This window comes from Homarus americanus, unplaced genomic scaffold, assembly GCF_018991925.1.
Source record: "Homarus americanus isolate GMGI-L3 unplaced genomic scaffold, GMGI_Hamer_2.0 scaffold37032, whole genome shotgun sequence".
NCBI lineage: Eukaryota > Metazoa > Arthropoda > Malacostraca > Decapoda > Nephropidae > Homarus > Homarus americanus.
This window is the reverse complement of record NW_024731852.1, coordinates 878,571-890,991: the sequence shown is the minus strand read 5'-3', so window position 1 is coordinate 890,991 and position 12,421 is coordinate 878,571. Positions and strand designations below refer to the sequence as shown.

At 35.7% G+C, this 12,421-nt stretch overlaps 1 protein-coding gene across 2 annotated transcripts in view; it reads left to right on the top strand.

The window, feature by feature from the left end:
- LOC121867913 (polycomb protein suz12-A-like) overlaps window positions 1-12,171 on the top strand; it is a 96,102-nt gene extending 83,931 nt beyond the window's left edge. Inside the window, exons 9-10 of one of the 2 annotated variants that reach the window (XM_042368048.1) lie at window positions 4,783-4,961; window positions 10,552-12,171. In XM_042368048.1, the coding sequence (XP_042223982.1) occupies window positions 4,783-4,961; window positions 10,552-10,586 (214 nt within the window). In that variant the 3' untranslated portion in view covers window positions 10,587-12,171. Of the gene's footprint in view, window positions 1-4,782; window positions 4,966-10,551 lie in introns of both variants that reach the window. The other variant, XM_042368049.1, reaches the window with a different exon arrangement.
- Window positions 12,172-12,421: the final 250 nt, after the last annotated feature.

Genomic DNA, 12,421 nt, shown 5'->3' with positions numbered 1-12,421 from the left:
AAGCAAAAAACATAAACTCAATCTAAAGGACATAAATAAATACTTCACTAGACCTTCGGCGCCAACTGTCAAACATGCCACTGTCACCCCCCCCCCCCTGTATAATATGGACACGAAGTAGTACCTTAAGATGTGTATTCTTATATTACTCTATTAATTGTGTATAGTAAAGTATTACAGAACATGTATTAATCCTATGTAATGTTTCCATTTATTATGCACCATGTTATGTATATGAATTATCATATTTACATTTTATGTATTCAGCTTGTGAATGCTGGCATCTGTACATGCCAGCGCGGAGTGATACAAAGAGTGGAGACCACCAGTCCTTATGGTGTGGAAGCGAGTTTTTTGTCCATCTGTATTCATCTCCCGTATGAGAATAAGAACCTATTATCAAGATAACAAGTGTTTGTGTATACCCTCAGTAGTGTAGAACATTTTGGGGGTACCAAAGACAAACATAGATGGCACAGTGAGATTTCTCAGTGAGATTCATATATTTTGCACAAAAGATAAAATTTTTGCTCTTTCTAATAAAATTCGTAAATTAGATCTAAAATTTGTATGTCTAATGCAAATTTTAGGATGTTTATATTTAAATTAATCACCATCTTATAAGAATTCCAGCAATTTAAATTATATTCTGGCCGGGTAATTTCTATGAATTTTCTGAGCTGAAAACAAATATCTTCAGTAAATAAACAAATTATACTTCACCCAGACACTATCTGTCAATCAAAATACCCCACCTCCCCCCCTCTTCCCATGCTCGCTGGGTCCCTCCCTCCCTCCCTCCCTCCCTACCAGAGAAATGTTTGGGGAAATCACTAGGCTTACATGTTTAGTAATAAATAATTCCTCAGACTAAAGTTAGGATAATATAATTGACATTGCTGGATTCCTTGCAAGACTGCCAATAATTTGAATATAAATGTCATATACTTTGCACAAAAGAAAATTTTTGCTCTTTTTAATAAAATTCTTAAATTAGATCTAAAATTTGTATGTCTAATCTAAATTTTAGGATGTTTATATTTAAATTACCGTATATACTCGTGTATAGTTCGAGTTTTTAAGACCAAATTTTTAGGCAAAAAATTGGGGGTCGTCCTATACATGCGTAATAGTTTTGTTAGGTTGAACCCGTGCATGATGGGAAGGGCGAGGAGCAACTTTTAGCTTCAGACATGAAAAATATTCACCATTTACTGCCAGTAAACAATGGAAACGTAAAATATGTACCAATTAGTAATGAAAAGTTGTGCAGTTCCTTCAGCAAATGAAGCTCACCAACTTACAATAGGCTAAATTACCTTACAATGTGCTTTCAGTAGTCTATGTTGAAGTTCTTAGCACAGGCTAACTTATAATATCATATACGGTATCACAGTTCTCATTGATCTACAAAAAATACCGGTAATAAAAACCTTTTCGATATTTCACACTTAATATAATACCCGGTAATCTACTTCAACCTTCTATTGTTTACAACGACGCATCACTCACCACCAATTGTATCACCTAGACGGTACACGTGTTTTTCGAATCGTTTTCAGTTAAAAACCTGTTACATCACATGTATATTTTACCTTAACTGTGCCTGAATGAATATATTCTCGGAAATAAATAGTAGTTTTGTTGAAACGTGATATATTTTAATGTAAAATAGGATAAAATACATGACGAAAACAAAAGATTTTACCTAACCTTCCGATGTTCAAGAGAAGTTACTTGGTTTTTTAATAGTTTTTGATTAAAATATTGTTATATTACAATGGTATTCTATTCATACTGTGCTTGATATAATGCATTCACGGAAATGTAATATTTTTACTGAAATGACGTACGTATTACACTGGAAAGTGGGATAAAATCGTGACGAAAACAATGACTTTCGCTTTCTTTCGTTCAAAAGATGTTACCGTAATCACTTTTCGAATGGTTTTCAGTTAAAAAACTGTTGTATTACGATAATATGCTATCCTAATTGACTTGAATAAATACTACGATACCATATTTCTGAATATTTTCATTAAAATCCATCAAAATCATTTTTCTTGTCATCGTCTGCAGCACCAAACAGCTTCTCCCAGTCCTCTCCTTGAACAGGGCTACAGGGTACGTGTTTTTCGAATCGTTTTCAGTTAAAAAACTATTACATCACACGTATATTTTACCAAAACTGCGTCTGAATGAATATATTCTCGGAAATAAATAGTAGTTTTGCTGAAACGTGATGTATTTCAATGTAAACTAGGATAAAATACATGACGAAAACAAAAGACTTTACCTAAGCTTCTGTTCTTGAGATGTTACTGGTTTTTTAATAGTTTTCGGTTAAAATACTGTTATATTACAATGATATTCTATTCATACTGTGCTTGATATAATACATTCACGGAAATGTAATATTTTTGCTGAAATTACCGTATATCACGGCCTATAAGGCGGCGGGGTGCATAAGACGCCCCCCCCAAATTTCCATTTAAAAAGTAGCTTTTGAGCTCTATTTGCTGTATAAGACCAGTACCCCAAATGTGACACTTACCCACTGACTCAGTAGTCCTTTACCAACCATCCTTGATTTTTTAAAATAAGGCCAATTCACTTCAAGTAATGTCATCAAATTATACCCGCTGGTGTAGTGTAAACACTAGTGACGTCACTGAAGCGTGTTGGGAGTGTTCCCTCGTCTCGGTGGTGTGACTATTTATACAACATGTGGTTCAACAGCAACCACCGTATTCTAATTGTGGTGTTTCATTAGGATTTGAGTGAAAAAGGTTACCAGTATGTACTTACTACATACATTTATTACACAAATATATATATATATATATATATATATATATATATATATATATATATATATATATATATATATATATATATATATATATATATATATATATATATATATATATATATATATATATATATATATATATATATATATATATATATATATATATATATATATATATATATATATATACTGAATATACTATGTACAAAAAATGAATGTTCAATGAATTATTTATGGTGCATTAGGGTACTGGTCACTTCTGATGGGCTATAAATAGCCTTCTTTATCTCCCCTACATCTCACCCTGAGCCAGACGGAAGGGTCTTGGTAAATAACATGTTTGCTTATTTTCCATTTACTTTAAATAGATTTACCGAATTATTTGTTTTATTTATTTATTTATAATATACTGTAATATATTAAACACACTGTAATTATTTTCTTTAATTTATAAACTGTTTTGCGACAAAGGAATGTTCTCCAGTAGTGTTTCATTAGGATTTGAGTGAAAAAATATTACGTACTTACACAATTGTTCCTCTTACTTTGACAACACAACATACATACAGTATATTATTTCTCAGTTTTGATCTTTTTTTTTAATTTTTGTATTTATTTATAGTTAGTTACTTAAAATAAGGCCAATTCACTTCAAGTAATGGCATCAAATATTACCAGCTGGTGTAGTGTAAACACTAGTGACGTCACTTGAGCGTCTGTAATTAACCGTCGATAGTTTCAAGAATTAATGCACTCATTTACTGAATATTCTTTGGAAAAAAATAAAATTTAAATCAATTATTTATAGGAGATAAATATTATTATGAGTAAATATACCGATACCGGTATGCATTACTGACCACCTCCACGGCTCCTCACTGGCAAATGGGGGGGGGGGCGTGGGGAGGGGTGTGTGATGATAGCTGTGTTTATTATAGGGGTATAAATCTCTTTTACGGTATGTTAGACAGGTTTATAATACATTTTTATTATTTTAATATACCGGTAATCTTAATTTGAATCCAGCTTGCCAAACGTAAGTTTCAGTATAAAATAATTAGTGGTAAGACCTTGTGAGTGGCTTACGATGTTTTCATCACCACTCTTGACACACTAAACCACAATATTTAAGAGGTAAGAATTTTAAACTTGGTGGTTTAGACGACCCCCTAACTTTGGGCAGATTTTTTTAATGTTCAAATTTCGTCTTATAGGCCGTGATATACGGTACGTACGTATTACAGTGGAAAGTGGGATAAAATCGTGAAGAAAACAATGACTTGCTTTTTTTCGTTCAAAAGATGTTACCGTAATCGCTTTTCGAATGGTTTAATTAAAACTGTTGTATTACAATAATATTCCCTCCTAATTGACTTGAAGAATAAATACTTGAATGGAAATGTACAATATTTTTGTTGAAACCACCTGCGTTTCAGTGTAAAGTGTCGTAATAATAAATGGTAAACAATTTGCCTTCGGCACTCGTGTTTCAGGCACGGCGAGCCTCAGTTTATAGGACGTAGAGCGTTTTTAGTGAAGGTTTTGTTGTTCCATTACCCTCAAAAACGTGGGTCGAACTATAAACGAGGAATATCGTAAATTAACTATTTCTTGGTCAAAAATTCATGGTCGACCTATGAACGAGGGGGGGTTATAGACGAGTATATACGGTAATCACCATCTTATAAGAATTCCAGCAATGTAAATTATATTCTGGCTGGGTAATATCTATGAATTTTATGAGGTAAAAACAAATATCTTCAGTAAATAAACAAATTATACTTCACCCGCGTAAATGATGAAATTTACCGCGTACTTAAAACATTTCATTCTGGTAAGGTGCCGCGTAAATGACCAAACGCGTAAACAAAAGCCGCGTAAATCCAGACTATACTGTATTTAGTTTATGTAACCAATTTGCATTCTACAAAAAGTTATGTGCGTCTTATCTTATTTTTCTTATTACACAGAATGCAAGATCCTAATGTTCAGAATCATCTAGCAGCAAGTTGGGATGATCAGCGTAGATCAGCGAAGAAGCTCTTCTCTTCCTTCAACTACTCCACCTTGCCAGTAAAGCAGGAGTTAACGTCCTCCTTGGTAACCAGCAATGGGTTCACCGAGGAGAGTAAATGCTCTACCACCAAAAGCAAGTGAGATGATTCTTTAGTTAATTTTGTGTTGTAGTGTCACTTTCATTGGGTAAGTAGTCGTAAAGGATTTCACTAGCTCTAGATTAAGGCATTTTTAAGGCGATTCACAATTTTTTTTGGGTATATTGTACCAGTTGCCCCTTCCACTACTGTACACTGACCTTTCTCCCTTGTAATTTGCACAACAGTTGGTTGCTGGAAACAAGAAGATTGTATGTGAGCTGAGTTTACTCAGTCAGCACACACCATGCCAGTATGTACAGTCGGCCCTTAACATACGCGGGGGTTAGGTAACAGAGATACCCGTGAACGGTAAAAATCCATGTACTTTTGCTGCTGGCCTTCGGTGATCAAAGAACATGGTGATGGGGAGTTGTCGTCTCTTTCTTTTCATTTCTTCCATGATGTTTTTGTATGGAGCAAAAACGTCATCCATCCCTCGCATGAATTTCAGGGCACGCACCATGGAGGGGTCCATACTATAGGCCAGGTTTTTCAGTGCCTCAATATTCCTGGTCATCTCCTCCAACTTCTCCAACGTTATTTCTTGGTGCTCTTCCTCTTCCTCATCCTCTTTCCCTTTTGCTTCCTCTTCCTTACCTGAGTCTACTAACTCCTGTAGATCCTCCTCGGTCAGCTCAGTGTCGTGCTCTTCAATTAGCTCCCTAATCTCGTCCTCTGCCATGTCCCGGAAGCCTTCAGCAGCCACTTTCCTTGACAGTGCCAGGGTCTTTCTGAATATTTTCATTAAAATCCATCAAAATCATTTTCCTTGTCATCGTCTTAAGCACCAAACAGCTCCTCCCAGTCTTCTCCTTGAACAGGGCTAGAGGGTACGTGTTTTTCGAATCGTTTTCAATTAAAAAAATGTTACATCACATGTATATTTTACCTAAACTGTGCCTGAATGAATATATTCTCAGAAATAAATAGTAGTTTTGCTGAAACGTGATGTATTTCAATGTAAAATAGGATAAAATACATGACGAAAACAAGAGACTTTACCTAACCTTCCGATGTTCAAGATGTTACTCGTTTTTTTAGTAGTTTTCGGTTAAAATAGTCTTATATTAGTGATATTCTATTCATACTGTGCTTGATATAATACATTCATGGAAATGTAATATTTTTGCAACTACAATGCTGATGTCAACACAAGCGTGGTTACAGCGAGACTGACTGAGTGAAGGAGAGCTATGCGTGTGTGAGGTTGCGGGAGCGGGCGGTGTCCCGTGTTCGGTGCCGCGCACGAGTTGAATGGCGCACGATTTGAATGTACTTCAATTACTTCAATGTACAGAATATTCCTCCGGCAGGGCAATCCGCGTATTTGCAAATCCGTGAATGCTAAGCCCGCGTATGTGAAGGGCCGACTGCATTTCCATCAGTTACATTTACTGTAGAGTGCAGGCATGAGCGAAAATATTTATGGTTAGCGAGAACGTGTATAAACTTTTATTTACAGCATCTGTTCTGATTGTATTAAGAGAGATGAATTTGGTACCATAATGATCCTGAATAAATTCTATAAGACTGTTTCAATAAAAGATCCTTAAACAAAATGTTTTGGCATGATATAATGATGGGAACTCCGTTCGTTTATGAAAAAAATATATAAATAATAATATCAGAGTATAAAATCAGTTCTAATAAAATATGAAATGCCAATTTTTTTTATCCTTTTACCCAAATAATCCAGAATATTTTATCTAAAAATTTAGTTAAATAAATATACGGTGATATTTCCATTAGCCGGAACAATTAGTATTGGTGGAGAGATTTCCGGGTAACAAGACAACTCTCTCCAACCCAGAAAAAATTTCCCCATCCGGAATTTTTCTGGGTATAGGCCCCCTTAAATTCGCGGGGATTAAGTTCGCAAAGTGGCCGTGCATCGGCAAATCTGCGAATAACATTTGCTGACTGCCGGGAGTGGGGGGGGGGTTGTACGGTACATGTTTACTTGTGTACAAAGAAATGTATATTCCCTTTATGTGTTTGCCCTTAGGACAATTATTTCTTTTACCTGTAGTATTGTATATGCATGTGTGTGTGTAGACACATACATACAACTAAATAATAATGGAAAATACTCTCACAAATAATCAGAAACAAATTTATTAAAATTGTGACAGTCTACCCTCAAGTCCGTGCTCTATTAATAAAGTAATAGAGCACGGACTTGAGGGGAGACTGTCACAATTTTAATAAATTTGTTTCTGATTATTTGTGAGAGTATTTTCCATTATTATTTATTCGTATGTGTTTTGTGTGTGTCTACACACACACACACACACACACACACACACACACACACACACACATATTTACAATACAGTGGTCTCTCGGTTAACGAACGGTTCGATTAACGAAATTTCGGTTAACGAATTAGCTTCCATAAGGATTTTCAGTTCGATTAACGAAATCCTTACGACAAACACGTTTAGTTGTGCGCATCAGCTGATCTGCTAGTCCGCCAATACAGTAATGGGTTACATGTTTACATTCGCTTTCAGTGAAGTAAAAATCAAGAAAGTTGGTCTCTTGAATATTTATGACATTTATATAAAGACTAAGGAGCTAATGCAGAGTGTTGGTGGTGGTGGGGAGTGTTGGTGGTGGTGGGGAGTGTTGGTGGAAGTGGAGAGTGATGGTGGTGGTGGGGAGTGTTGGTGGATTTGTTTAGGGTGTAGAAGCTGTCACCAACACAGCAACCACACCCTGAGTGAAAGAGCTGCATGACCCAGTGTCAAGGAATAATCTGAGAAGACCGGACAACCCACCAACTGCACTGGTTAACCATTACCTCGGAACACGATCCGCAAATCGATTAACATCCAGGTTCCCAATTGCTGCTGGGTAGACAGAGGCAAATGGCCCAAAGAAACTTGCCCATAGTTTCACCCTGAATGGGGATCTAACTCAGGACCGCTCTCTTGCTAGGCGAGCATGCTGAACACAGAGGCATAACTGAATGGAAGCTGGGGAAAGAATTCTAACTGGGCAGCACCATTGTTGTGGTGCTGGGGAGGTGAGCCACCCTCCAACCATCTTGTAACTACCACCAAGAATCCACACAAAATAAATTGTAAAATTTGGTGAATATCTTTGTTATACATCGCGAATTTTTTGTTTGGAAATTTAAAACAAATTTACGAAAGGACTAATTTTTTGGCCGTATCACAAATTTTTGGGTCATATTTTCATAATTCTGTAAGGGCGAATTTCCTTAACCTGTTTTTCTGTAGTGCAAGGGATGATTGTACAGTACTATACTGTACATATGAAGGCAGGACTCGTACAGGGACTGAGATAGTAAGACAAGTGCTGCACAACACTCACACTCTGACTTTCAACCACATATACAAAGACAAACTGTGCAAACTGATGCTGGATTTATCTAGATTTTTTCCCATGATGAATAGAGAAGCAGGTCAGAGGATCTCAGAGTCCAAAAAAACAAATTACAAATATTGAAGTCCAATTTATCGAGGGTTTACTGTACAGTCGGCCCTTAACATACGCGGGTTTAGCATACACGGATTTGCAAATACGCGGATTGCCCCGCCGGAGGAATATTCTGTACATTGAAATAATTGAAGTACATTCAAATCGCGCGCGGCACCGAACACAGAACACCGCCCGCTCCCGCAACCTCACACACACACGCATAGCTCTCCCTCACTCAGTCAGTCTCGCTGTAACCACGCTTGTGTTGACATCAGCATTGTAGTTGCAAAAATATTACATTTCCGTGAATGTATTATATCAAGCACAGTATGAATAGAATATCACTAGTATAACAGTATTTTAACCGAAAACTATTGAAGAAACGAGTAACATGTCTTGAACATCGGAAGGTTAGGTAAAGTCTTTTGTTTTCATGTAGTTTATCCTAATTTACATTGAAATACATTACGTTTCAGCAAAACTACTATTTGTTTCTGAGAATATATTCATTCGGGCGCAGTTTAGGTAAAATATACATGTGATGTAACATTTTTTTAACTGAAAATGATTCGAAAAACACGTACCCTCTAGTCCTGTTCAAGGAGAAGACTGGAAAGAGCTGTTTGGTGTTGAAGACGATGACAAGGAAAATGATTTTGATGGATTTTAATGAAAATATTCAGAAATATGGTATCGTAGTATTTATTCAAGTGAATTAGGATAGAATATTATTGTAATACAACAGTAGTGACGATGTGGAGGAGGCGGAGGGATAGAGCGGGGAGGAGGTGACTGGCGGGAGCAGGGACGAGTGGAGATGCCAGCCAGTACATTACGGGTGTATTAATTGTTTTTATAGCTATTTTTGCATTTTAATAGTAAATACTATACATTACGTTTCAACAAAACTACCATTTATTTCTGAGAACATGGAAATGTAATATTATTGTTGAAATGATGTGCGTATTACAGTGGAAAGTGGGATAAAATTGTGACGAAAGCAATGACTCTCTTTCGTTCAAAAGATGTTACTGTAATCGCTTTTCGAATGATTTTCAGTTGTGGGATTATAAGGCTAATGATAGGATAGAATATTATTGTAATACAGTATGAGTACAACAGTTTTTTAACTGAAAACCATTCGAAAAGCGATTACGGTAAAATCTTTTGAACAACGAAAGAAAACGAAAGTCATTGTTTTCGTCATGATTTTATCCCACTTTCCACTGTAATATGTACGTCATTCCAGCAAAAATATTACATTTCCATATTTATTTCCGAGAATATATTCATTCAGTCACAGTTAAGGTAACATATACTTGTGATGTAATATTTTAATGAAAATACGGTATCGTAGTTTTCTTTTGTTTCAAATTTAATTAACAAAGATTGATGTTTCAAATGTAATGAACAAAAATATATGTACAGTATCTATAAATACACTTTAATAAATAAATACTTTATGTTTTACATCGTCCTGTGCTACCATACCATGGATTTGGCTACTTTGGGCTTGCTATGATGACGCAAGAGATCTGCCCTGGCAACTGTACCGACACTCACAGCTGGTGGTGCGTTGGTGCATTGTTTCCATTGTTTACTGGTAGTTACTGGTAAATATTTTTCAACCTAACGAAACTATTACCCGTTTAGAGGTCGACCCCCAATTTTTGGCCAAATAATTTGGTCTTAAAAACTCGAACTACACACAGGTATATACGGTAAATAAGGACATGGGGGGCCAGGGTTGTTTTTTTTTGGGGGCAGCAAAAATACGTGGATTTTTAACATCCACGGGTATCTCTGTTACGTAACCCCCGCGTATGTTAAGGGCCGACTGTATTTGTAAAAATAAAGCTTAATTTTGGAAGGTAGAATGACAAGATGCTTCTTATGAATACTGGTTTATTAGATATTTGGGGGCCTTCTTGTGTTAGGAAACACCTAAAATAAAAAGGGCAGGAGGTGGTGGTGGAAGAGTAAATAATACTGAAAACTGTATTATGTGATATTGATAATGCCTGCCATGAGATTTTTTACTTTATTTTTTTTAAGTCCTTAAGATAGTCATATCCATCCATTTTCTTATTATAAACTATGTAACTATTAGTGAATTGACTTTTTTGACTATTGCAGATAATGGAGGAGATAGGAAGTGTAGTGTACAGTGACGTGGAAATCTCTTCGACTCAGGGTCATTCTGCTGCGTAAGGGCTGCACCCAAGTACAAAAGTGTGTAGATGGCACCACTGAGGCACTGCAGGGGCCTACCACCACTGCCAGTACAACTTTGTGGCCCAGGAGTTGCTGCACATTTTTAATTATATAGGTTTACCAATTTTGATATGTATTGATAATTGGTAGAAGCAGTGCACAAGATTGTGAGGCAACTGTATGGAAGAGTTTTTAATTTCATGAGAGGTTTAGAACCATATTGTTGTAGGTGACTTCAAGTCTCACAGACTTGCAAGGATGTACCATTTGATGACTTGTGATTACCTTAGCTCTAGTAAGTTTCAGGAGTTATCTGGTTGTCAGAATGGTTTCCAAGATCTGGTTTTAAGTGTTAAAAGGCTGTATTGTGCTATTTTCCAATTTTTATTTATAGAAATTCAAAAAGTATAGGTGGCATTAAAGGTCACCAATGTAGGGAATAATATATATGTGTGTGTTTAACATTAGATATCAAAATGTGTCTTTAGAGCATGGTCACTTGCTATCAGCCATAATGAATTGTTGGGAATATTTTTTTTCCTCAAAATAAAAATTAATATTTTGAGTTCCCTGCTTTAGACTTACTTCATATTTTATTTATTATTATTATTATTTTTTTTTTAAGTACCAGTAAGTATAGAATCACATAAAGAAGAGTACCCAGATGATTAGGCAGAAAAGGTTGGGTAGTTAACATCCCCACAGTCGATGGCTTAATCACACCTGGACCAACACCCTGTGTGTCTTAAGGCCATACAAGTAACCAAAAATATGGATTTCACATATATTTTGTTAAAGTAATTTCCTATCCAGTGTTTTTAACATCTTTAGGGTAAAGTGTCCTTTGCAGTCAGATAGAATGCATTTTTTGGTATAAATGGAAATTCTTACAATTTATATTATTTATATCTCCATGTAAATGGTTTTTAAATCTTTTGTTGTTATTTAGAAGTCTATTCTGGAGATGCTTTCAACCCAGTCAATATGTTACAGAATCTGTGTGTGCTCAAGTTGTGTGTTTGTGTATACAGCATGAGTAAGAGTACTAGTGATGTAAATGTGGAGTATATGAGGTGATAGCAGTGCACTGTATTTATATTGTGAGAGTATCAGTGCATCTTGTGAATACGTCCCTGTTCTTCAGTAAGTGGTGGATTACATGTGATATATCAAGGCTTGACCACCTTCATCAAGGAAACCAATCTTGATGATAGTCAGTTTGATATATTCTTTGTTATGATCATTTCCTCACTCAAATGTGTGTGAATAGCAAATTCCTGTATCTTAACCAGTCAGTGTGGATAATCAAGATAAACTTAACCCATTATTTGATATTAACTTTAATGTGGTTAAGATTTTTATGGATAATTTACTCTTTAAATTCGTTCATAGAAATGTTTTATGTTGGGATTTGTTAGGTAATTTGAATCATCAAGTGGTTCGATATTAACTATTGAGTTAAATTGTGTAAAAGTTTATTTTGTGGAACATGTCTTACCTTCCAGTACTGGTGACTATTTACAATAAAAAAATTTTATATTCTTAATTTCTTTTATTGGAGTGATATCATCAATCAACTGAGAAAGGCCTAATGTGAGTAGAGTACAGGACATGCAAGAAGTGGCCAGACACACTTCATCGATGCTCCTTCAGAGAAAAACTGTCTATCTACAGTGGAAATGATTGTCATTATGGTGGGCCAGTACAGTAATATCCTCTGACAATAAAATATGAAGAGGTGGCAAGTTTGTAGATAGGAAGACCATTGTTCAAATAACTAATGGGGGCTGAG